The sequence below is a fragment of the Lacerta agilis genome, chromosome 6 (assembly GCF_009819535.1).
Source record: "Lacerta agilis isolate rLacAgi1 chromosome 6, rLacAgi1.pri, whole genome shotgun sequence".
Lineage (NCBI taxonomy): Eukaryota > Metazoa > Chordata > Lepidosauria > Squamata > Lacertidae > Lacerta > Lacerta agilis.
Genome location: NC_046317.1, coordinates 81229424 through 81252535, shown reverse-complemented (window position 1 = coordinate 81252535; position 23112 = coordinate 81229424). Strand labels below are relative to the sequence as shown.

General features: G+C 49.1%; 2 protein-coding genes across 2 annotated transcripts in view; both read right to left on the bottom strand.

Annotated features, from left to right (window-relative positions):
• RBM38 (RNA binding motif protein 38) overlaps nucleotides 1-8486 on the bottom strand; it is a 38180-nt gene extending 29694 nt beyond the window's left edge. Inside the window, exons 1-2 of the mRNA XM_033153611.1 lie at nucleotides 7844-8486; nucleotides 2630-2753 (exon numbers count right to left, since the gene is read on the bottom strand). Of these exons, the coding sequence (XP_033009502.1) occupies nucleotides 2630-2753; nucleotides 7844-8011 (292 nt within the window). The 5' untranslated portion in view covers nucleotides 8012-8486. The remainder of the gene's footprint in view (nucleotides 1-2629; nucleotides 2754-7843) is intronic.
• Nucleotides 8487-16807: 8321 nt separating this feature from the next.
• On the bottom strand, nucleotides 16808-20887 carry LOC117049031. The gene is made up of 3 exons (XM_033153610.1): nucleotides 20438-20887; nucleotides 20210-20267; nucleotides 16808-18096 (listed from the first exon to the last, which is right to left on the bottom strand). The coding sequence occupies exons 1-3, from the start codon at nucleotides 20597-20599 to the stop codon at nucleotides 16925-16927; spliced, it is 1392 nt and encodes a 463-aa protein (XP_033009501.1). The 5' UTR covers nucleotides 20600-20887; the 3' UTR covers nucleotides 16808-16924.
• Nucleotides 20888-23112: the final 2225 nt, after the last annotated feature.

Sequence of the window (23112 nt, the reverse complement as noted above, 5' to 3'; positions counted from 1 at the left end):
GAAACACTGTTTTAGCCAACACTAGGTGAACAGGGAAGGAATTGGGAAGAATATTATTATTATTATTATTATTATTATTATTATTATTATTATTATGTTTAGCCTTGACATCAAAAGAAGTTGTGCTTCCAGACCTCTCAGCACTTCATCCACTCCCATGTCCAGCTACTTCATATAGCACAAGTCATAGTTTGCAGTTCCATACAAACTAGCAAACTATGGTTTGCATGTTCCTCCACTTGACTCATGTTTGTGCTCAAAGCTCCAGTTTTTCATTTATGAAAGCATCTACAATTTATTTAGACTTTCATTAGCAGGTGCCCTCCTTACTTGGACCCACTGCCTTCTCTTTTTTGCTTCCTTGGAGGTAAAATGCTTCCATCTCCCTTTCACAGCATCCTTTTCTGAGTTTGTATACTGTAATTCTGCCTTCTCCCTAGACTGCAGCACATGCCATATTGCTGTCAACCTTTCCCCTTGGTCACAGACATTCGCCTCTGCTTCAATCTGTAACCATTCTCTAACACACACAAAGTTTACTGCAGTTGTGAACAGTCGGCTGCAGTTTATATACAATCTCAAGCCAACTATACTAATCCTTGGGCAAAGTTCCCCAGCGTTCTTTTCTTTGCACAAATCCCCATCTTCCCCTTCCTGGCTTCCAGCACATTTATTCTCCAGTGCATGCTCAGAAACTCAAGATATATATATACATTATCACGTTTAAGATAATTTGTCTGTTTTTCTTTCTTTGAATCTGCAAGGCTCTCGGGTCACAACATCAAACGGCTATATTGCACAGCCTATAGTTTCTGGAGCTGACGAAAAAGAACACAAATGAAGCAATCCAGGGCTCGGCTGTAGTTGCCTGTCCTCAAAAGCATGCAGAACTTTCCAAAGGAGAGCAATAAGAATAGCAGAAGAATCTATGATGGCTCAAGTGAGCCAGCAAGCTACAGAAAGACACCTATTATTTTTCTTGAATTACCTTTTTTTTCAACCAAAAAAAAAAAAAAAAAACCCACACACCCCAACCTCTGTTTACTGTAAGCTTTGACCTAAACACAGATGTTCTAAAGATCTGCCTTATAATGGTTCGATTTGGATGTCACAGAGGCCAATCACCTGGTCTGACAACCAGAGTGCAGTGGTACCTTGGTTTGCGTACATTTTGGATTACAAACACGTCAAACCCGGAAGTGTGTGTCCTGGTTTGCAACCTTTATTTTATTTTATTTTTTTTGGATTACAACCCTTTTCTGCGGGGGGGGGGAGGGATTACGAACAAAACAAATTTGGAGGCCCCATTGGCAAAAGCGCACCTTGGGTTACAACCTGTTTTGGTTTACAAACGGACCTCAGGAATGGATTATGGTTGTAAACCAAGGTACCACTGTACTCTGCAAGTCTGTGCATACCATATCCTCCTTATATACCACTTTCTTTTTTAAAAAGTGCGTCTCCACCCCCATCGTTCTACCTGGACACTGAGGTCCAGCGCTGAGGGCCTTCTGGCAGTTCCCTCGCTGCGAGAAGCCAAGTTACAGGGAACCAGGCAGAGGGTCTTATCGGCAGTGGCACCTGCCCTGTGGAACGCCCTCCCACCAGATGTCAAAGAGAACAACAACTACCAGCCTTTTAGAAGACAGCCCTGTTTAGGGAAGCTTTTAATGTTTGATGGACTACTGTATTTTAATATTTTGTTGGAAGCTGCCCAGAGTGGCTGGGGAAAACCAGCCAGATGGGCGGGGTATAAATAATAAATTAAAGGTAAAGGTAAAGGTACCCCTGACCATTAGGTCCAGTCGCGGACGACTCTGGGGTTGCGGCGCTCATCTCGCTCTATAGGCCGAGGGAACTGGGGTTGGCCTGCTGACAGCTTCTGGGTCATGTGGCCAGCATGACTAAGCAGCTTCTGGCGAACCAGAGCAGCGCACGCAAATGCCGTTTACCTTCCCACCAGAGCGGTACCTATTTATCTACTTGCACTTTGACATGCTTTTGAACTGCTAGGTTGGCAGGAGCTGGGACCGAGCAACGGGAGCTCACCCCGTCGTGGGGATTCGAACTGCCGACCTTCTGATCGGCAAGCCTTAGGCTCTGTGGTTTAGACCACAGCGCCACCCGTGTCCAAAATAATAAATAATTATTATTATTATTATTATTATTATTATTAAGCCTCAGCCACAGTTTGCCAGGTGTGGACATCATGGTAAACTAGGGTTAGAACAAACCAGGAAAGGGAAATGCATGCACAAGAAGGGAGGAGGGGGGCCCTGCACATGTCCCTTGACCACGACTGTCCAAAAAACACACAGTCCCTGTTCCTTGGGAACTGGAGCATGCATAGTTGCATGGTCTCTCTGCTCCAGCTCCTGCAGCACTTGCCAAGAGATTGTCAGCGGCGCTGAAAACTCCATTCTTGGCAGCAGAAGCAAATCACACAAAGTAAGCTCAGCATGCAGAGTTTATTTGGATGGCGGAATGAGCTTCCTGGGTGCAGAAAACACACAGCTTTATTTTTATTGTCCTATTCAAACCCAGAAAGACATTGAGCCAATTTATAAAGAGAGAGAGAGAGACTGAGAGACAAGAAAGCGAGAGGGGAGTGGGGGGCAGTTTGTCTCACCAGTTTGAATACTCCTTGGTTTTGCTCCCAGGTAGGCAAGGTTGACGTTTGCTTTCCGGCCGTCAATGATGGGGTTGGGATCCTTGCAAGCCCTTTCGGCTGCAGATCTGTCAGCCATGGTCACCTGGAAAGAAGCAGGCAAACTGCGTTTGTAAGAGACCTGGAACAACACCAAGTGGGTGTTTTTCCTCCCCTCCTTTCTAGCAAGCACTTCCATACAACAAAGTTAAGAGCTCTCCTTGAATCTCACTTGAAAAGCTGTTAAGAGGGGATAATCCGTTATGTGTAGCTCTGGAGAGAGAGGAAGCCTCGTCATCTCCACCTATATCCCCCCTTTGTTTCCTGTTTTGACATCACAAGTAAAAAAGACCAGGCAGGCTGAGTATCACGCAGACAAGCAGAGGAGGAGGAGGCAGGCGAGGATTCTGTTTTAAGATCCAAGATCCCTTGAACTCCGGTACACTCACAGAGGCAGCTTTATGGCTGAAGTACCTGCCAAGCACTGTAAAGTTTGCCCTTCAGAACGTGATTTACAATGGAAAAGCCAGCAGTAGATTGAAGCATCGCAAAGGGAAAGGGCACTCAAGGGACAGTGCTATAAACTGCAGCCAGATAAGTTCAGAGAAGCTACTTTTTTGGTTTCCTCTTTTTAAAAAACAACAACAACACATTTGGCACTGGAAGGGAATATCAGGTGGTAGCTTTTCCTTTTCTTCTCACCACAGAGTAAACAGAAACCCAAGCAGCACAGCCCCCACCTAACCAGCAGCAAGAACAGCACAGAAATGAACAGCTTCCCCTTTTTGAAAGTGTGGAATTGCACTACTGAAGCTTGAGAAGGCAGCCGACACTCCTGTCTGTACACTGTTATCAAGTCTGTAGGGTTCATTTCAATACACAACGAAACCGCTAAACGCAAAGTTGTCTCCAGGGGAAAACTAACATGCTTCGTATATGTAGATCGTGCAAGTTCTATTTTAAAGACTCCAGCTAAATGTGACATTCCTACATAACTGGGTATCATTGTTGGGGTTGGGATGCAACAGTAAACCCTGGCTTAGTGTTACATGAAAGAGCCTTGGGTTTGTCAGCTCCCCACACCAAACTCTCGAGTGCAGGTACCGAGATCAGAAGCTTTTTGCTTCCATTTTCAACTGCAATTTAACATTAGGCACAACCCTGTAAACTGTGGTTAGTCTTAACTGCAACAAGTCAACGTCACAAACCATATCTGAATCTGGCTTGTTACCATAAACCATGGCTAAGACTGGCCACAGTTGTCTCGGCTTTGACATAACGCTAAGAATACACCGCATAAAAATCATTCCTGGGGTGCACAAGTTCATTGACTTTTTATTCCAATGAAAAAAATGCAAAGCAGCTGGGAGGTGGCGGTGAAAATGTCCTGCTGAGAGCTTCGCAGATGCATCCTCAAGATGCCCAACAATGAAGTGCAAGGTCAATTATTGGTTAGAGAGGGCTGAAAGTCTCCTGTCGCTTCCAACAAGAACTGAGTCCTTCTGGAGAAATCTTTAAATAGAAATTTAAGAACCTGGGAAAGGAAACGGTAGAGATCCTAGGCGCAATCCTTGGCTTCTCTAGGTAAGACTACGAAAGCATCTGCTGATGAACTTGCGAGAAGAACTTGCCAGCCTGTGTAGAATGGGCAAGAGGGATCAACTAGGCAGCTTCCCATGTCCCTAATGCAAGACGAGTTCTCAAAGTAGCCCATCAGATGCCTCTGGGAAGTTCTCAAGCAGGACTGCAGGGCAACTGTACTCTCCACCGCAACTAGCATTCGGAGCCATCCCACCTCTGATCCTGGAGATAGCAGAGGTAAAAGGTGAAGGAACCCTGGACAGTTAAATCCAGTCAAAGGCAACTATGGGGTGCAGCACTCATCTTGCTTTCAGGCCGAGGGAGCCGGCATTTGTCCACAGACAGCTTTCCGGGTCATGTGGCCAGCATGACAAAACCGCTTCAGGCGCAACGGAACACTGTGACGGAAACCAGAGCACACAGAAACGCTGTTTACCTTCCCATCACAGTGGTACCTATTTATCTACTTGCACTGGTGAGCTTTAGAACTGCTAGGTGGGCAGAAGCTGGGACAGAGCAACGGGAGCTCACCCTGTTGAGCGGATTTGAACCAGCAACCTTCCAATCAGCAAGTCCAAGAGGCTCAATGATTTAGGGACGTGGGTGGTGCAATGGAGACTGGCACTTCTTCATACCTCTATGAATTTGTCCAATCCCCCTTTAAAGCTATGCCTGCATTTTGTGGCAGCAGCTAGTTAAGGAACTTCTACTTAAGTGGTGCCTGCAACAAAATGTTGCAGCACAAAGTGCTCCTCATCAGTTCTGGTCAGCCATGCCATTTTTCCACACACACACACACACACCCAATAGATGCTCAGTCCTTATTGAGCTGTTCTACAGAGGCTACTCCTCCCCCACCCACCCCGAAAATTGGGTGTGTGCATGCACATTTACATTTTCTTTTTTTGCACTTCTGCAAACCTCTGGATTCTCCGCAACTTGCCAACACCGTGTGTGTGTGTGTGTGTGTGTGTGTTGCTGTTTTGGCTGTGTGAATATCCCTATTCTGAGAACTGAGTTTGCTAGTCACCTCTCCCAGCTCCTGCACTTAGCATGCAATCCCTTCAAAAGTCTGGAAGCCAGAGAGAAGATGCAGTTCTCTCCATCTCCTCCTGACTTTGAAAAACTGTTGGAAGACATCCGTAGGAACATAGCTGTCAAGTTTTGGATTTGAAAATAAGGGATCAGCAGTCTCACCTATCCCGGGGACAGTCACATGTCAGTGGTGGGCGGAGCCAGAAGCAAAAGTGGGCGGAGCAGCAATGTAAACTCCAAGCGGGCTCGGGCTCGGAGCGGAGCAAAGAGGAGGGCAGCCAGCAAAGAGGAGGGCAGCCATGTGCTCTGCGCGATGGAGCCCCATTGTCTTCTTGTCTGATCCCATCAAAACAGGACAGGAAGCAGCAGCTGCTCAAAGGCAGCCAGGCTCCGCCCACCAGCTAACCCTATTGGCCGACTGAGGGGCTCAGTGGCAACGGATAGGGGCTGATGCAGGGGGAGGAATACACCCCCCTGTAAGCAGGGGAAACAGCTCCCACTTGCTTTGAGGGCTGAGGCTTTTCTCTCCAAGTAGGCGAGGTCTTCCCACCCAGTCCCTGGCCAGCAGGGGAGGAGCTGCTTCCATTAAAAACGGGAAGTTTAAGGGAAATAAAAAATAAGGGAGAGCAGCGGGAAACTGCTTAAAATAAGGGAGAATCCCGGGGGAAACGGGATACTTGACAGCACTGCGTAGGAAATGCAAAAAGGAGCCCATGTCCACCACAGCATGAACAGTGTGGGAGTATTTGGAAGAGGGGGAGGGAAACGTGACTGGGTAATATTCCCACCCCGATTTTTTTGAACTGGGAACAAAACAACAAGGATCAAAGGCAGTGGGGCAGCAGTACACTAGGATACAAAACCATTTCACCCACACACAGAGTTGAGTACCCTTCATCTGACAGGGTGAGGGAAAAGGTACCAGGCAAAGTGCTGCAGTTCTACACGGATTAGAGGTCACAAAGTCAGAAAGCAGCAGGAAGTTAACGCAACCTGCAGAAACCTCTGCTCATGCAATAAATACACCCTGCAACTGTTAAGCCCGATTCCATTTCCAAGAGACACCCTCCACTTCTGGACTTCTGCCACTCTGCTGCAAATTCCCCATGGATCAGGACCACCGTAGAACCACTGGAACGGATTCCTTGATGGGATACAATTTTGGAGGTCACCCCACTCCCTGCTCAGTATGAAAGGGTGAAGGAGACAACACAAGACACACACACACACACACCGCTTCACGGCAGAGAAACACAGCCAAGAGTTCACGCAACCCACAACCCCATTGCCCCAGAAACACACTGAGCAGATAATCCAAGCAGTCTCCACCTCCCAGCTGTATATCTGCAAGCAGTCTTCTCTCCTTTACCAAATGTTGTTTTTTACTATTACAGTACTGTTAACAACGACATACGCCAAAAGAGCACACAAACGCCAATTAAGCAGAACACTTCACTTCAATGCAAAGAGCTCTCTAGACCCTTTGGAATCTGGTTTTCAGCTCTGCAGAGTGATCTTGAACTGGACACCCCAACTCCAAGGACCGTTCTAGAAGCAACGTCCCCTGAACCCAGCCAATCGCTTCCATCTCTTCCCCTAGGAGTGACTACCCACTTTCTGCTCCCTCCACCCACATAGCTCCCCAATTCCAAACTACCTTTGGAACCAGCCAAGTCCCTCTAGATGTGGCTCCTCCAGTTTCATAAGCCTGAAGAGGCAGTTGCAGGTCTGTGGGCTCCCTCCCTAAGCCATCAAATTGCACCCCACCTCCTTAATCCCCCCCACCTCATATTTCCTTGCAAGTTTATATAACAGAGGGGCATCAAACTCAACATGTTCAAGAGTCTGGAAACAAAGCCTGATGAGGAATGGTTGAAGGAGTTGGGTATTTTTAGCCTGAGACTAAGAGGAGATGCAATAGCCATACTCAAACATTGAAAGGGCTGCCACATAGGGAATAGGGAACAAGCTTGTTTCCTCCTTCTCTGGAGGGTAGGACCCAAACCAATGGATTCAAGTTACAAGAAAGGATATTATAACTAAACATCAGGAAGAACTTTCTGACAAAGAGCTGTTTTGACAGTGGAATGGACTCCCTCATGAGGTTGTGGGCTCTCCTTCCTTGGATGATTTTAAGCAGAGGGTGGGTGGCCATATGTCATGCTTTAGTTGAGATTCCTACATTACAGGGGGGCTGGACTAGATGACCCTCAGGGTCCCTTTCAGCTCTACAATTCTATTACTATCTCATTCAGTATTGACTGGTTATGGCTCAAAGGGATCACCAAGTTCCAGAAAGAGGGAGTTAAAAATACTGTACTGTTTCCCCAAGGCCCGTCTCCCTTTTCGGCCGTTGAAATTTTAACCTTTCAAAGCAGGCTTATGGCAGAAAACGGAAGACTCCTATTGCAGGTGAGCGCCCCGACGTGTCCACTACTCCGAATTCATTGGCAAGGCCTGCAAGAGGCGGGCTGGCGAGGTCCTTTGGCTAGGTGCCCCGACGCCAGGTGACGAGAACAGCCCCCCCCCCAGCCCTTCCTGAAGGGCGACCCCACCCCCGGCCCCCAAATCCGCACTTACGAAGCCATATCCCCGGGATTTTCCCGTCTGCCGGTCCGTGATGACGACGGCTTCCTCGATGTCGCCGAACACCTCGAAGTACTTCCTCAGCGAGGAGTCCGTGGTGTGGTAGGGCAGCCCCCCGACGAAGATCTTCGTGAAGGTAGTGTCCTTCTGCACCGTGTGCATGGCGCCGGAGCAGCCCCGACGGCGATGGCCGCAGCTGCTACTTGGAGAGCAGGAAGAGAAGGGCGACGAGGACGAGGAGGGCGGCGGAGAGTGGGAGAGGCTGGAATAAGCATCCAAAAGGAGGAAAGGGCGAGACGAGGAGCGAGGAAAGACGTCCAGGGTGGACCCTCTGCCTGGGTCACCGCGCGACCCAGCGAGCGGTCCACGGGCGAGGAAGAGCAGGATGAGGGAGGAGGAGAAGACCGGGGGAGCCCGCTCCCCCGAGCAACAGCGACTCAGCGACCACAGTAGTAGCAGCAGCAGCAGCTCCGCGCCCCATGCAGCAGCTCCAGCGGCAAAAGAAACCGCAGCATCGACGGCAGGGGGCAATGAGAGCGCTCCGCCTTTCCAAAGCGCTGCCAGCCCCCCGCCCCGTCGAGCAGCAGCAGCAGCAGCAGCAGCACGACCTCTCGCCTGGAGCCGCGGAGCGTGAAAGTGCTCCCCAGCGCTCGAGCGCCTTTGTACCCATCCTTCCCTCTCCGCCCCTTCCAAGGCTGGGCTCCAGCCACGCCTCCCCGCCGCCGGGTCGGGGGAAACGTCGAGCCTGGCCGGCCGCAGAGGCCCCTGGGCTTCGTAGTTCTTCGCCGCCGACGCCTCGTCCGTTGGGGCGGCGCAAAACGAGGACGGCGACGCGGACTTCCGAGGCGCTTCGAAGCCCGATCGTGCAATCCCGTGGCCGTGGGGTGTGGGAATAAGTCGCGCGGAGCTCGTTGGCGAGGCTTACTTCTGGATAGACGGGATTGCACGCGGTAGCAAGACTTGACTCTCGGCAGAAGCGTCCGTGGACTACCGGAGCCCGAGCCCATTTCTGCTTAGATGAATGAAGTCCTATGGAGAATATTGCTTTTTGATTTTAAAAAACTTAAATTCCACCTTCCCATTCGCGCTCACACCCACAAAATTCCTAAGCCGTCTTTTAATACATACATTTTTTTTAAAGTGCTAAAGGTCTTTAACGCCAAAGTAGCCCCAAAACTCCTGTGTGACATTCCATTATGGATTGAAACAAAATAAAATAAAAAATTCTTTCCAGTAGCGCCTTAGAGACGAATTTTTTATTTTATTTTGTTTTGACTATGGCAGACCAACAGGCTACCCACCTATAACTGGCATTATGGATTGGTGCAGTTAACCAATGGTTGGAATGCATGCAATCCAAATTTCCTTGCAAAATCCTGTGGCTGCCAAATTGTGTGCCATATGCAGCCATGTGTGTGGAAACTGGACAAAGGCTGCTGGAAACCAAAATGTGGCTCACCACTATAAAATTCTGGCTCATGTCTGATCTGTCATCATCATGGCTAGATGGCACTGAGAGCAAAATCAGAACTTGTGGCCTATCACTCTAGTCGCTGCTTATGCTCCCACAATTAGAAGCATTCCAGAAAATCAAGTGCAGAATCCTAGAGACTGAATTCCAAAACACTTTGCAGTGCAGCCAAATAATACAGTAGATGCAAACAAAAAGCAGTAATTCAAATATACAGTGGTAACTCAGAAGTTGAACAGAATCCGTTCTGGAAGTCCGTTCGACTTCTAAAACATTCGGAAACCAAAGCACAGCTTCCGATTGGCTGCAGGAATCAGAAGCTGTGGAAGTCACATTGGACATTCAAGTTCCAAAGAACATTCGCAAACCAGAACACTCACTTCTGGGTTTGCGGCGTTTGGAGCCAAAATGTTTGACTCGCAAGGCGTTCAGGATCCAAAGTATGGCTGTACTGCCAGAAGGTGCACATAAGCCTATCAAAATTAAGTCCAACGTAATAAACACACCTGAATTAAATTCTCAAAGCCCATTGAAACTGAACACATTTTGCCTAGAGGCTAAAGTGAGTGTGAGGTACCTGTGGCCCTCCAGTTGTTGCTAGGCTACAACCATTCCTGACCTTTAGTCCCCTTGGCCCTGGCTGGGGTTGATGGGAGTTGGAGTGCAACGTCTGAAAAGCATCAGTATTTGGCTAAGCCTGGTCTAAAATACAACAAAGAAGGGGGCCAGGTAAGTCAACTTGTGGAAGAGTATCCCAGCTGATGTGCAACCACAGAAAAGGCTGTTTTCCTTAGTAGCCACTTGCCCACTGGCTGCCAGTGAACAGAGAACTGATCTGGCCAAGTAACCAACTATGTGTACGTTACACGAAACACACCAAACCTATAGTTGCTCATGACAAGCGCATCAGTGCACCTCTCCCCTCCCACGCTTCTGTTGGATTTGCAGAATACAAGTTTAATCTACTTGTTAGGTAAAGGGACCCCTGACCATTAGTTCCATTCGTGGACAACTCTGGGGTTGCGGTGCTCATCTCGCTTTATTGGCCGAGGGAGCCAGCGTACAGCTTCCGTCATGTGGCCAGCATGACTAAGACGCTTCCGGCGAACCAGAGCAGTGCACGGAAACAGTGTTTATCCGGAGCGGTACCTATTTATCTACTTGCACTTTTGACGTACTTGCACTTTTGACGTGCTTTCAAGCTGCTAGGTTGGCAGGAGCAGGGACTGAGCAACAGGAGCTCACCCCGTCGCGGGGATTCGAACCGCCGACCTTCTGATCGGCAAGCCTAGGCTCTGTGGTTTAACCCACAGCGCCACTTGTTAGTTAACAACTTGTTAACTTGTTAGTTAACCACTAATTCAACACTTAGGTTATGCGATAGCTGAAAGATATCTCCATGTTGAGAAGCAGTGTACCCACTCAACACCACTTTCTGGGAAACCAACAGCAGAAGAGGGTTGTTGCCTTCGTGCTCTGTTTGTAAGATTACCAGAAGCATTTGGGAATTTGTGGGAGCAAATTCCATCGTTTAGCAACGTGCTATGTGAAGAAGTTCTTTTTCTTTGGTCTTTCTTGAATTTTCCAACATTCAGCATCATCGGATGGTCCTGGGTATTGTGCGCCTTGGCAGAAAGATGGGATATAAGTACAGTATAGTAAATATTATGAGAGAGGGAGGAAAACACTTTATTCACTTTCTCAATCTTTTACACCTCTGTAATGCCCCCTTGGGAAGCGGGTGGCGCTGTGGGTTAAACCACAGAGCCTAGGGCTTGCCGATCAGAAGGTTGGCAATTTGAATCCCCACGATGGGGTGAGCTCCCATTGCTCAGTCCCAGCTCCTGCCCATCTAGCAGTTCAAAAGCACGAAGTGCAAGTAGATAAATAGGTACTGCTCCGGCGGGAAGGTTAACGGCGTTTCCGTGCGCTGCTCTGGTTCGCCAGAAGTGGCTTAGTCATGCTGGCCACATGACCCGGAAGCTGTACACTGGCTCCCTCAGCCAGTAACGTGAGATGAGCGCCGCAACCCCAGCCGTCCGCAACTGGTCAGGGGTCCCTTTACCTTTAATGCCCCCTTGCAGCTATCACCCCCCCCCCCGAATATAAGACTTAAATGTTACTTTTCCAGCTCCTTGTTCATTTTGCTTGCCTATTTCTGAACTTTTTCCAGATCCAAAATATCCTTTCCCTAATGATCCGTCACAAGGAGTTCACCCCTTTTCACAGCTTCTGCACAGTGGATCCATATCTTCATTGAGCCATCCACAATGATCCCAAGGTTTTGTTCCTGGCCAGTCATCTCCAGTTCAGACGCCTTTTGTTTGTTTGCTTGTTTTTGCGCCAACATGCACCACTTCTACAGCTGAACTGAATTGGCTAAGCTAATATTTAGGAGCCTTTGGTGAGGGAATTTTGTCAAAGGCTTCTTGAAACTCAGTCCTTGAAACTGGGCATGGGGGTATTTGTGCGCTTCCGAGACACAGCCTGCATTTGCTGGTGGATTTACCCATCCCAAACAGTGGCCTTTGAAGGGAGCAGGCACTACCCGCTTCAAGCCTGCCGGTTCTGCTTCCCACTGAAACTACATCCCCCAGCAGGCACTGCGGGAGCCTCTTCCTCCTCCCCTCCCCACCCTGGAGAATATTGCCGCTCGTTGCAAACGGACGGTCGATTTGCATAGGGATGGCAAGAGGCGGCAGAAAGGAGCGCTGGATTTGACTAAGAAATGCAAGTTTGCAAAGCAAATCTTTGTGCCGAGAAGCCCGCCAGAGAAAGCCGCCTAACAGCGCGCCCGCCTGATTTTTTTAAATGTTGAACTTTGCAGGAATCCCGATTGCAAATAATTGCAACTGCTGGCGAGTGCTGGCATTTGCAGAAGGTCATCGGGCGGCGAGCCTCCGTCCCTCCTTGGTTATGATGCGTTTGGTGGCCGCAGATGTTTACAAAGCTGCGCCTTTGGGAAGAGGAAGAAAAGAGCGAACACTTAAATAAAAAATCATGCACATAGGAGCCAGCTCTTAGGGGCTGTGGCCCCCACAAAAAAGTTGCTCTCTGTGGGAGACACTTTTTTTTTATTACGATTAAATCTGTATACCACCCTTGATCCGAAAATCATGCTGATTCACAACATAAAAATACAAAATGAAAACACAAAATATGTAACGAAACAAAAACAAATCAATAAGCCCCTTCCACAAACACATTTAAAAGGTAATAATAGTGTTAAGTAGTGGGTGGACACAGCAGACGACACAGTGATTTCCAAGCAGCTCTTGTTTATTCTCAGGCTGGAACAGAAGTGAGCTGAAGGGCTCAGCAGCCTGCTTATATAGAACTCAGCTACAAAGCAACAGTAACAACTTTCTGTAGTTACCCAATCCCTGAACGTCACTTTTCAATCCCTCATTTGCATATGCGGACCTGAGTGAAAACTGCAGCAGAATGAACTATATACACACACCCCTAGTGGCCTAGGGTGAGAACTTCAATACATAACAAATAGTTAATCAGCCAGCCAAAGACCTGATTATAGAGGAATGTTTTTGCCTGGTGCCTAAAGATATGCAGTGAAGGCGCCAGGTGAGCCTCCCTGGGGAGAGCATTCCACAAACAGGGTGCCAATGCAGAAAAAGCCTGTTCTCGTGTTGCCACCCTCAGGACCTCTTGTGGAGGAAGCACACAAAGAAGTGCCTCAGATAATTTCAAGGTCTGAGTCAGCTTATATGGGGAGAGGCGGTCCTTATGGTATTGCGGTCCTGAGCTTTTCAAGGCTTTACAGGTCAAAACCAGCACTTTGAATTGGGCCCAGAAACTAATCGGCAGCTAGTGCAGCTGGGCCGGGATCAGTCTTGCCCCGATGAGCAACCTGCCCACCGAATTCTGTGCCAGCTGAAGTTTCCAACTCGTCTTCAGAGGCAACCCATGTACAATGCATTGCAGTAATCTAAACTAGAAGTTACCAGAGCATAGACAACAGTAGTTAGGGGTGCATCCACAGCTGGTGGAAGGCCCTCTGTGTTACTGAGGCCACCAGAGCCTCAAGTGACAAGCAAAGCATCCAAAAGTACCCACAAGCTGTATACCTGCTCCTTCAGAGAGAGTGTAACCCATCAAGAGCGAGCAACCAAAGCTAGATGGACCAAAATAAGGCCCTGTCTGGACTATATATTTACAGCAGTATCATACCACTTTATGCAGCGATGGCGAAAAAACAACCACCCATGAATCCTGGGAGCTATAGTTTGTTAAGGGTTCTGAAAGCTGTTGGGAAACTCTTTCCCCTTCACAGAGCTACAATTCCAAGAATTGCCTGGAAAGAAGGATTGATTGTGAAGTTATTCTGCGAGTTGTAGCTCTGTGAAGGGACTCTCAGTGCCCCTCCTTCATCCAGTGTTAGTGTAAGGTTAAGGTAAAGGGACCCCTGACCATTAGGTCCAGTCGCAGACGACTCTGGGGTTGCAGCGCTCATCTCGCTTTAATGGCTGAGGAAGCCAGCGTACAGCTTCCAGGTCATGTGGCCAGCATGACTAAGCCGCTTCTGGCGAACCAGAGCAGCACATGGAAACGCTGTTTACCTTCCCGCCGGAGCGGTACCTATTTATCTACTTGCACTTTGGCGTGCTTTTGAACTGCTAGGTTGGCAGGAGCAGGGACTGAACAACGGGAGCTCACCCCGTCGCGGGGATTCAAACCGCCAACCTTCCAATTGGCAAGCCCTAGGCTGTGTGGTTTAACCCACAGCGCCACCTGTGCCCCGTGTTCTACTGTTAGTGTAGATCAGGCCAAAAATAGAATAGTCAGACTTATCCCCCTCTGCTTGGACACGAGTTAAACCTGGGACAGAGGTTTTGCTGCCTGAGGCATAGACAATATGGTCTCTCCCCCACCCCACCCCACCCCACTGCCTGCGTATCCAAAACCCAACCAGTTTGGCAACTGAATTTTATAACATCTTCCACCTCGCAGTAGGCCGCCTTAAGCCTTGCAGGGAAGACCACATGGCATACAGAGTTGTGTTCGGCAATGCCTCATTACTGCTCTGCAGGGGCGTAGCAAGGGGGCCAGGGGGGCGGGCCGCCCCGGTTTCCATAATGGAGGGGTGACAAATTATCAAGGAACAATTAAAAAAAATTTTTTTTGATTATTATTTTTTGAAAATGCATGCTCCGAAGGTCTTATCTTACTATACTAGGGATTATATAGCTATATATGAAATTTCATGCATATCGGTTAATATCTTGACCTTCTTCCACCAAAATAGCTGTTCACTTGGCTGTTTTCCTATGTCATGAAGGCTGAAATTTCAGTTCAGAGAACACTTACTGTTCCCAACCCTAACCCTGTGGAAAGCCATCTAATTAGACTTTAATTTGATTTTGAGATGCTTTTAGGAGGTAATTTAATTATTGCTTGATTTTATACCAATGTTATGTATCTGATGTTAGCCACCCTGAGCCCGACTTCGGCCGGGGAAGGACGGGGTATAAATAAAAGCTTTTATATTATTATTACTTGTTATTATTCCTTTGTAAGAAAATATGAAATAACGTAAAACCATTTTTGCGGGGGGGAGGGAATCAATGGGGGGGTTGACAAGAAATTTTCTGCACCGGGTACCACCTGACCTTCCCATGCCTTGGGGGGGGGGGCGGGTGACAATTTTTTTTTTGCTCCCGGGTACCAATTTACCTTGCTACACCCCTGCTGCTCTGCACCTCTCAGCATCCACCGCCAGAGGCGGCTGCCACAATCTGCCTAATGGTAGAACCAGAACAAAACACTTTTTTTTTTTTTGCTTGTTACCTGAACCTATAGTGGGGTGCCTGCATTCCATGGAATCAAACCCCAATTCCAGGGCAAATATTAAGCTCTCAAGTTGCCGGGCTGGGGATAGAAATGGCATCTCTTTTGGACTGTGGCTTGTAGACTGTAGCCTCCACCCGCTCTCCGAAAGCTTTTACAGTACTGTGGGAATAGTTAGGTTTGTTGGCTTTGCTAATGCCAAATCTGGATGCTTGCCACCCTTCTAGGCTGTGAAGCATCCTGGGAGGAGATGCCCTAAATCCTTTTTTCGTTTGTAGCAGTGATCATGCTGTATCCAAAGGTCTCTTCCTTTGTCTCTGCATTTTCCGATTACCCTGAACGCACTGTGGCCTTTTAGATCTCAGCGCTGCTGCTATAAATAATGAGCCTCTTTTTTAAACACAAACACGCACACACGTTGTGGTTAGTGAATTATGAGAGCAGAAGAAGTTCATAATCTTGCCTTTGCTCAGCTGTGCTTCTTCTGAATATCAGGTATCTGAAGAAGTGTGCATGCACACGAAAGCTCATACCAAGAACAAACTTAGTTGGTCTCTAAGGTGCTACTGGAAGGATTTTATTTATTTTTTTTATTGTTCTGAATAACCTTTTATGAATAAAGGTAAAGGGACCCCTGACCATTAGGTCCAGTTGTGTCTGACTCTGGGGTTGCGGCGCTCATCTCGCTTTACTGGCCGAGGGAGCCAGCATACAGCTTCCGGGTCATGTGGAAAGCATGACTAAGCCGCTTCTGGTGAACCAGAGCAGCGCACGGGAACACCGATTACCTTCCCGCCAGAGCGGTACCTATTTATCTACTTGCACTTTGACGTGGTTTCGAACTGCTAGATGGGCAGGAGCTGGGACCGAGCAACAGGAGCTTACTCCATCGCAGGGATTCGAACCGCCGACCTTCTGATCAGCAAGCCCTAGGCTCTGTGGTTTAACCCACAGTGCCACCTGGGTTCCTCTTTTATGAATCTCTCTCTCTCTCTCTCTCTCTCTCTGTGTGTGTGTGTGTGGAGAGAGAGAGAGAGAGAGAGAGAGAGAGAGAGAGAGAGAGAGAGAGAGAGAGTTATACTATATCTCTCCTTTTCATGCTATGATTCTATGACTTAGAACAAAATATTTAACAGGTCTAAGCCTATATGTAACCTTTAGAAGACATCTGAAGGCATCCCTTTATGATTAAAGCTTTAGAATGTTTTTATATACAGTGGTACCTTGGTTCTCAAACTTAATCCGTTCAAAAACCACGGCGCAGCTTCCGATTGGCTGCAGGAGCTTCCTCCACTCAAAAGCGGAAGCAAGGTCAGACGTTCGGCTTCTGAAAAACATTTGTGAACCGGAATACTTACTTCCGGGCTTGCGGCGTTTGGGAGCCGATTTGTTCAGGAGCCAAGCCGTTCGAGTACCAAGGTACCACTGTATGTTGTAAACCATTCTGAGTACCTGGGGCAACCTAGTCAGGTGGGTGGGGTACAAATAAAAAATGTTGTTGTTGTTGTTGTTATACACCCAAGCTTCAATTTGCTGCATGTTTTGTGTTTTGACACCTCTTCTGGGACTCTCTCTACCAGATGGTATTCTGCCCTGTGTTTAGATCTAGGGACACGGTGTTTTCTTTTACTTAATAAACAGTCGCAAACTCAGAGACACTTCCAATAATCTCCATACAGAAATGTTTATGCCTTGCCTTCAATTTTTTATTGACCCGAGCACGCTCAAAGGGTATTCAACGAAACGGGAGAGGTTGCCGTTTGCTCCTTTCAGGAGCCCGTCCCCGCCAAAAGGCACCTTCAGCTGGCAATGGTGGGTGGTGTTGCATCGAGCCCTCCCCTCCCCCTGTCCGCTAAGAGAGGGGGGTTGTGGGAGAAGGGTTCGTGGTGGCCCAGGCTGGCGCCACCGCTGCCTCCTGCCAGCTTCTCGTAGTCCGGATTTGGCTGCAGGGACCTCTGCTGGTGCTTCCTCTCCCAGATGCTCTTGCGCTGCTTGTGGGTGTCGCTGCCCCCCTGCCCTGCTGGTCCCTGGCTGGAACTGCCCCTGCTGTGGCTGAGAGACATCCTGTTGGCCAGAACGTCCTTTCTGGAGATGCCTTGGGATGCGGAGAAGGGGTGGTTGGGTTGGTCGGGGTTGTGTTCCGGGCTGGGCAGCGGAGGGCTGACCAGGTAAACATACACTTCGGCCTGCTGCGCCGCGGGCAAGCGCTGCTGCCACTCTGGCCCGAGGCGGTGCCGCGGCCCTCTTGGGGAATGTGGGTAGGGGTACTCCTCGCCGTTGAGGTGGGTCCTGGACGCTGCATCCGAAGCCAGGGCAGAGTACACCACTCGCCTAGGGCCTGGCAAGATGGGGCTGGGGATGAAATTTGTCTCACTGGACTGGCGGTTGAAGTGCTCGTGAGGGGGTTCCGGGCAGCGGGGAGCAGGCTCCTCGGTGTTCATGCCCACCGAGTGCTGCAGGAACCTCTGCCCCTGGGCACCCTCCCTGGCGACGTCCAAACTGTGCTGCTTGTCGCCGGTGGCTCTTTGGTGGCTCCGCGCGTGGGCCCCACAGCGGGCCGAGCTGCTTGCGGCTTCAGCGGTGCGCTGCGGGGGGCTGAAGTTGAAACGCACCCAGGAGGCGACGGACCCGGCAGGGCACGCCGGCTGGGGGGTTTCGGTGTCCGAGGGGTGGGAGCTGCACTGGCTGCTCCGTCGGCGTTGCTGGCTCCTGTACCAACTGGCCTTCTTGTCGTCTGTGTCATGGTGGCTGGACCACTCGCCTGAGTAGTAGGCCTTGCTCTTGCGGCCGCCCTGCGAGCAGCACGCTTTGGGCTCTTGCAGGCTGCTCATCTTCACCGTGACTTTGACGGGGTCCACGATGCAGCGGAAGCGCATGCTGGAGAGCTTCTTGCGGCCTCTGAGCAGCAGCGACTCCTTCCACAGTCTCTTGCTGCTGGAGAGGACCTTCATGGTCTTCAGAAGTTGGCCGCCTGAGGTAAAGGGAGGCAGAGAAGGGTGAGGGTGGTTAGAACACTTGGGAGCATCAATGGCAGGAAAAAGAGGCTGCTTCCCTGGGCATTGCTTTGAAGTGCCTCTGTTTCTCAAATCTGGGTCCTCGGCTGTTACAACTCCCATCATCCCTAACTAGCAGGACCCGGGGTCAGGGATGATGGGAGTCATAGTCCAAAAACAGCTGGGGACCCAAGGTTGAGAAACACTGCATGGGTGAGGGATATTTGGCTCAGGGACCTAACGTGGCCCTCCAAACCGCTCTTTCTGGCCCTTGGGACTCTCACCAGCCATTCCTTCCCTCCCTAGGTGACAGCCTGAACCAGCCCTGGTTAATTTACGGAATCCCAGATCAAGCAAATCCTGGTTCACTTTCTTGAGAAGGCTGTTTGGTGAAACTAGCAGAGAAATGATAATGGAATAGGGGGGAAGGGTCTCAAGGAGAGGGGTGGGGATGCCTCAGAAGTGGAGAGGATTTAAGAGCCCAGTTCCCAGGACTCTTTGAGCAAAGCCATGGTAGTCTACAACCATTGGTAACTTTTGTGTCAGGGACTAGCTGGATGACAAGGAGTGGTGGGAGGCACCAGTTGGGGAACCCCCCCTAGGGAAGCCTCATAGGAGGAAGGCTCAGAGGCCGGGGAGTGGTGGTGGGACACTGAGCACAGGTGAGAGGGAGAAGGAGGGAGGAATGGTTGGATGCTGAGGAAGCAACAGGCTTTAGTGAGCAAGAGGAGCCAGGCGCAGAAAGCAGTTCAGACTCTGAAGCAGAGGAGGGAAAGGAGGCTGCAGAAGCATCACAGGAGCTTGCTGGTCCTACTGTACTAAGCTCCTCTCCCCACTTGTCTCCAAGGACAGGGAGCGCTATGCGTGTAGCAGAACAAGTGGCACAGATTCCCTCCCCGCCCCCGCCCCACATAATTTGAAGCTGCTTGGAAAACATCCAGCAGGGCAGGAGACTGACAGGGAAACAGCAGGCGAAGACCTTCAGTCCTGGCAGCTGTTTCATAGGGGCCAGCCCTGTTGGTAGGGATTGCTGCCTTATATACTGTTTCCTTGACTAAAGAGTTAACTTCTCTTCTCTTCTCTTGAGTGCTGACCTGCATCTGAACCAGTCCTAACACTTTGTAGGGGAGGAAAGGGCAGGCTCCGGATTGAAGGGCACCCTTGGCAATACGTCCCCTGGTGCCCCCCCCCCCCGTATATAGGTGACTGCCCCCACCCCGCTGCCAAAGCTATGGGCTAACCTGCTGATATTGGAAGGTAAGCTGTAAGCAGCCATCTAAGCTTTCTCAAAAAGCTGTAGGGGATTTAAAGTGGCTGCTTGTTGACCCAGCCACCCTGCCAGGGGTTCAGTGCCAGTGGGCCTTGCCAGAGTGTTGGTTATGCAGGGCCTGAGTGCAGATCTGTGCAGGGGTAGTCAACACAGATGATAGGGACTACAATGCCCATCAGCCAGGATGCCCAATAGGGACGATGAGAGTTGTAGTCTGTAATGTTTTGGGGTGGGGAGAACCACACTAGCTATCCCTGTGTGATGAGACATTTCTTTATTCAGTCTCTCCTCACCACTCTTGCCCTCTGTCAGTCGTGTTAGCTAACGAATTATTAGCAATCGAGTCTTAGCTAACAGACTCCAACTTTCTAAGCTTCCCAGAGTAATAAAACTGCAGATTTACAAGTATCTCCTTTCCAGTTCTCATTCTCTCTCTCTCTCTCTCTCTCTCTCTCTCTCTCTCTCTCTCTCTCTCTCTCTCTCTCTCTCACACACACACACACACACACACACACACACTTCTTTGGCCAAAACAATGGATTGTTTGGTATCATTGGGAGGTTTGAGCAGCCAAAGATACTCAAGCTTTTCCCACTTTTGACTGCTTCCTTGCCTATTAAGTTTTCCCCCTTGACATTCCTAGCTGTGGGGGGTACCAGCAGATACTTTTCCAGTTTCAACACCATGAATTCCGTGAAACAAAAGAGAAACAAAAGAGCTGGAAAACAGGATAGGATAGGAGCACAATCCTAAGAACTTGAGGGACAAAAGGAAACGGGGTATCATCCTCATCCTCGTCATCTTTGTCATCTAAAACTTACCTTTCTTGAAGCAGGAGTCATGTATTTTCCTCATTAATGGAGAGATGCCAATCCAGCACTGCAGAGAAGAAAAAGGCAAATGTCATTGTAGTGCTCAGCAGCCACTGAGGGCACAGGGTGGGAAACCCAAGTGGTCCCTCTTCGCTGCTGCTCCTCTTTGCAAACCTTTTGTTGGAGTTAGCCCTCGGTGCTTCCGACAGCACGCCCAATTACAAGGACGCCCATAACGCCCTCCATCTTTGTCCCAGTGCTTACCAAGGAAATCAGTCTGACGGCATATTCCAGTAAAGCGAGAAGTCCCAGCACGATCAGGATGGTGGCTAGCAGCTTCTGGTGCGTCTCGCCAAAAGGGAGGCAGCTGCTGTAGACCTTGTCCCCTGGCACAGCCATAGCTGGAAGGCGGGGGGGAAACTGGTAGCTGGAAGTCAGTGCAGCATCTTTCCACTCATCTCCCCCTTGCCCTGTTCCCTCTGCCGCAGCCAGAGCAAGCAGCAGCAGCAGCAGCCGTGGTGGGTGGTGGAGGGTGCTCAGAGGGTTGCTAGAGCCGGTGTGTTAGCAGCACAGGCCTTTGTGACAAGAGTCCTGTGTCATGCATTGCTCAAATGTGTGAGTCAGGTGAGGATTGTCTTGGATGGACCAATCAGGAGAGTTGCTTTTGAGGGTCACTGCAGGCAGGCAGGCAGGCCGGCAGGCCCTGGTCTGGGAAAAGGCCCCTCTGTGGAGCCACCTGCCACTGCAGCTCATGCAAATTCTTCACATAAACATGTCCAAAGGGTCTCACAGCACAACAGCAATTACATGTGGATATTGTACAATTTTCAATTCACTATCAATCTAGCTCAGTCAATGCAATGTGAATTGTGGGTTCGAGCTCCACACTGGGCAAAAGATTTCCTGCACTGCAGGGCATTGTACTAGATGGTCCTTTGGGTCCCCCTTCCAATTCTACGAAACACAGCGATCAATACCTGTTGGTTAAAATATAATGTGTGTCACCCTGAGTGTGGGCAATTGCAGTCAGAACTAGTAAGCTCAACTCTTAAGAAGTCAAGACCAGAGAGTGAGCTGCTTTCTCAGACTTAACTAAGTCATGTCCCCTCATCTTGGAAGGAAGCAAAGCTTGCCTTTCTTCATTCTCTCCCATCATGTGAAGTTGACCAGGCAACATGCCTGGGCTTGACCCCTTCAAGCCCAGGCCTTGTGCGCTTAAGTATTTTTCTGTATTTGGTAACCCAGGAAGTTTCTGCATGTGTTCCTCTTGCTGAATCTGACCAAGAAAGAATCTGACCTTTGGAGTTTGTAAGTAAAAGCATTTAAACTTACTAATGGTGTGGTCTGTTCATTGCAAGAGCGGTAGAGGCGGGCGGGGTGGTGGCTGTAAGTGGACCAAACCAGATACTGTATTAAAAGGGTCTAACAGCCTATTTTCCTAACACTTCACTGTTGCATATTTTATTACTTTTAAACTCTGCTGGGGCTCCGTTACTGGAGAGTGTGTTTAATCCAGGGCTTTGGATCTAGGGATACAGCAAAGTCTTCTATTAATTACCCCACATGGATGATCTATATTTTCCCACCACACCGTGCTCATTGGAGGAAGAGGGGGAAGTGCAAGGGTTGGGGATCAAACCTGTGATTTTCTACATGAGGCACATGTGCATCAGTCCCCATAAATATGGTGTTTTGTACATTACACAAAGGCCAACTGATGTTTTCCCGTCAAGTGTCTTTATTATGTATTTCGTGCTTTTATATTGCATTTTTACTTTGTGAACCGCCCCGAGGTTTGCGAATGAAGGGCGCTCTACAAATTTAATAAACAAATGCATGCTCAAGGGTCAGTGCTAACCGACAATCGCTCCCGATGTGCCATTGCACAATACGTGTATTGGTAAACACATCTCTCTCGCATTTCATTTCCCATTTTTTTAGTTACACTCTAAAGATCTCAGGTGCCCGACGAAAGAAAATGGAATTTGTGAAGTGGCTTCTCCGTGCACCGAGTGTCGTAAGGGCAAGCGTGTTCCATGCGGATTGGAAACGCCTGCTGCGCAAAACCTGTGCGTGTTCCAAAATTTCTGATCTGCACCATCATGTCTGCAACCTCATTTGTTTAAGTCAGACAAAAGATGCAACAGCCGGCGTTGTTGGCTTCCTAAAGGGAGCACATTTTCTCCTACTGACTGATTAATTACTCGGTGAACGCATTCAGCTTGAAGAGACACTTTAATTATTCAGGGGCTGCATGGATGCTAATGTAGTGTGTGTGTGTGTGTGTGTGTGTGTGTGTGTGTGTCTTTTGAGTCTGCTGGATCTTGTCACGTGAAGCCAAGCCCCTGGCTTTTGTGTATGCAAGGAAAGGTTTCTGAAAGGCTGCCTCCCTGGACCAGGTACCACCAGGCAAAAGTAATGCAATAGCTCTAGAGAGGGAGGCCTTCGCTTATCCTTCCACTGCCTTTTGGGAACTTTGAAAGGAACAGCTGGTGTGGGCCTAAAACCCTCCTATGATGGGTAAGAAAGTGCCTTGACTCTGTTCATCCTGGAGAAGCAGACATGTGGGGAAATGACATAGTTTAGAATGGAGAGATAAGATTTCCATTCCAGATTTACTTATTTATGGTGTATAAATAACGGGTGAGTAGGCACGGCTGTTTTCATATGGCTCGTGTTCCCAACAAATAACAGGGATTCTCCTTTAGAAATAAAATTTCCCCCCACTGGGACTGGCGGGGTGGAAAGCATTGAGACCAACTGCATTGTCATCATCATCATCATCAATAATAATAAAACTAAAAAATTGTATACAGCCCTTCATCTGTAGATCTCAGGCCAGTTCACAGCAGCAGAAAAAGGCAAGATTAGAAACTCAAAATACATAATAAAGACAAGAACAAAAGCAAGGC

Bases quoted from the DNA above. Each gene is read 5' to 3' on its own strand.
- LOC117049031 (XM_033153610.1), bottom strand. From the start codon at position 20,599: ATGGCTGTGCCAGGGGACAAGGTCTACAGCAGCTGCCTCCCTTTTGGC. The intron at 20,268-20,437 runs GTTATGGGCGTC...TCTTCTCTGCAG, and splicing joins CTGGGACAAAGATGGAGGGC to TGCTGGATTGGCATCTCTCC. The intron at 18,097-20,209 runs GTAAGTTTTAGA...CCTTTACCTCAG, and splicing joins TGACTCCTGCTTCAAGAAAG to GCGGCCAACTTCTGAAGACC.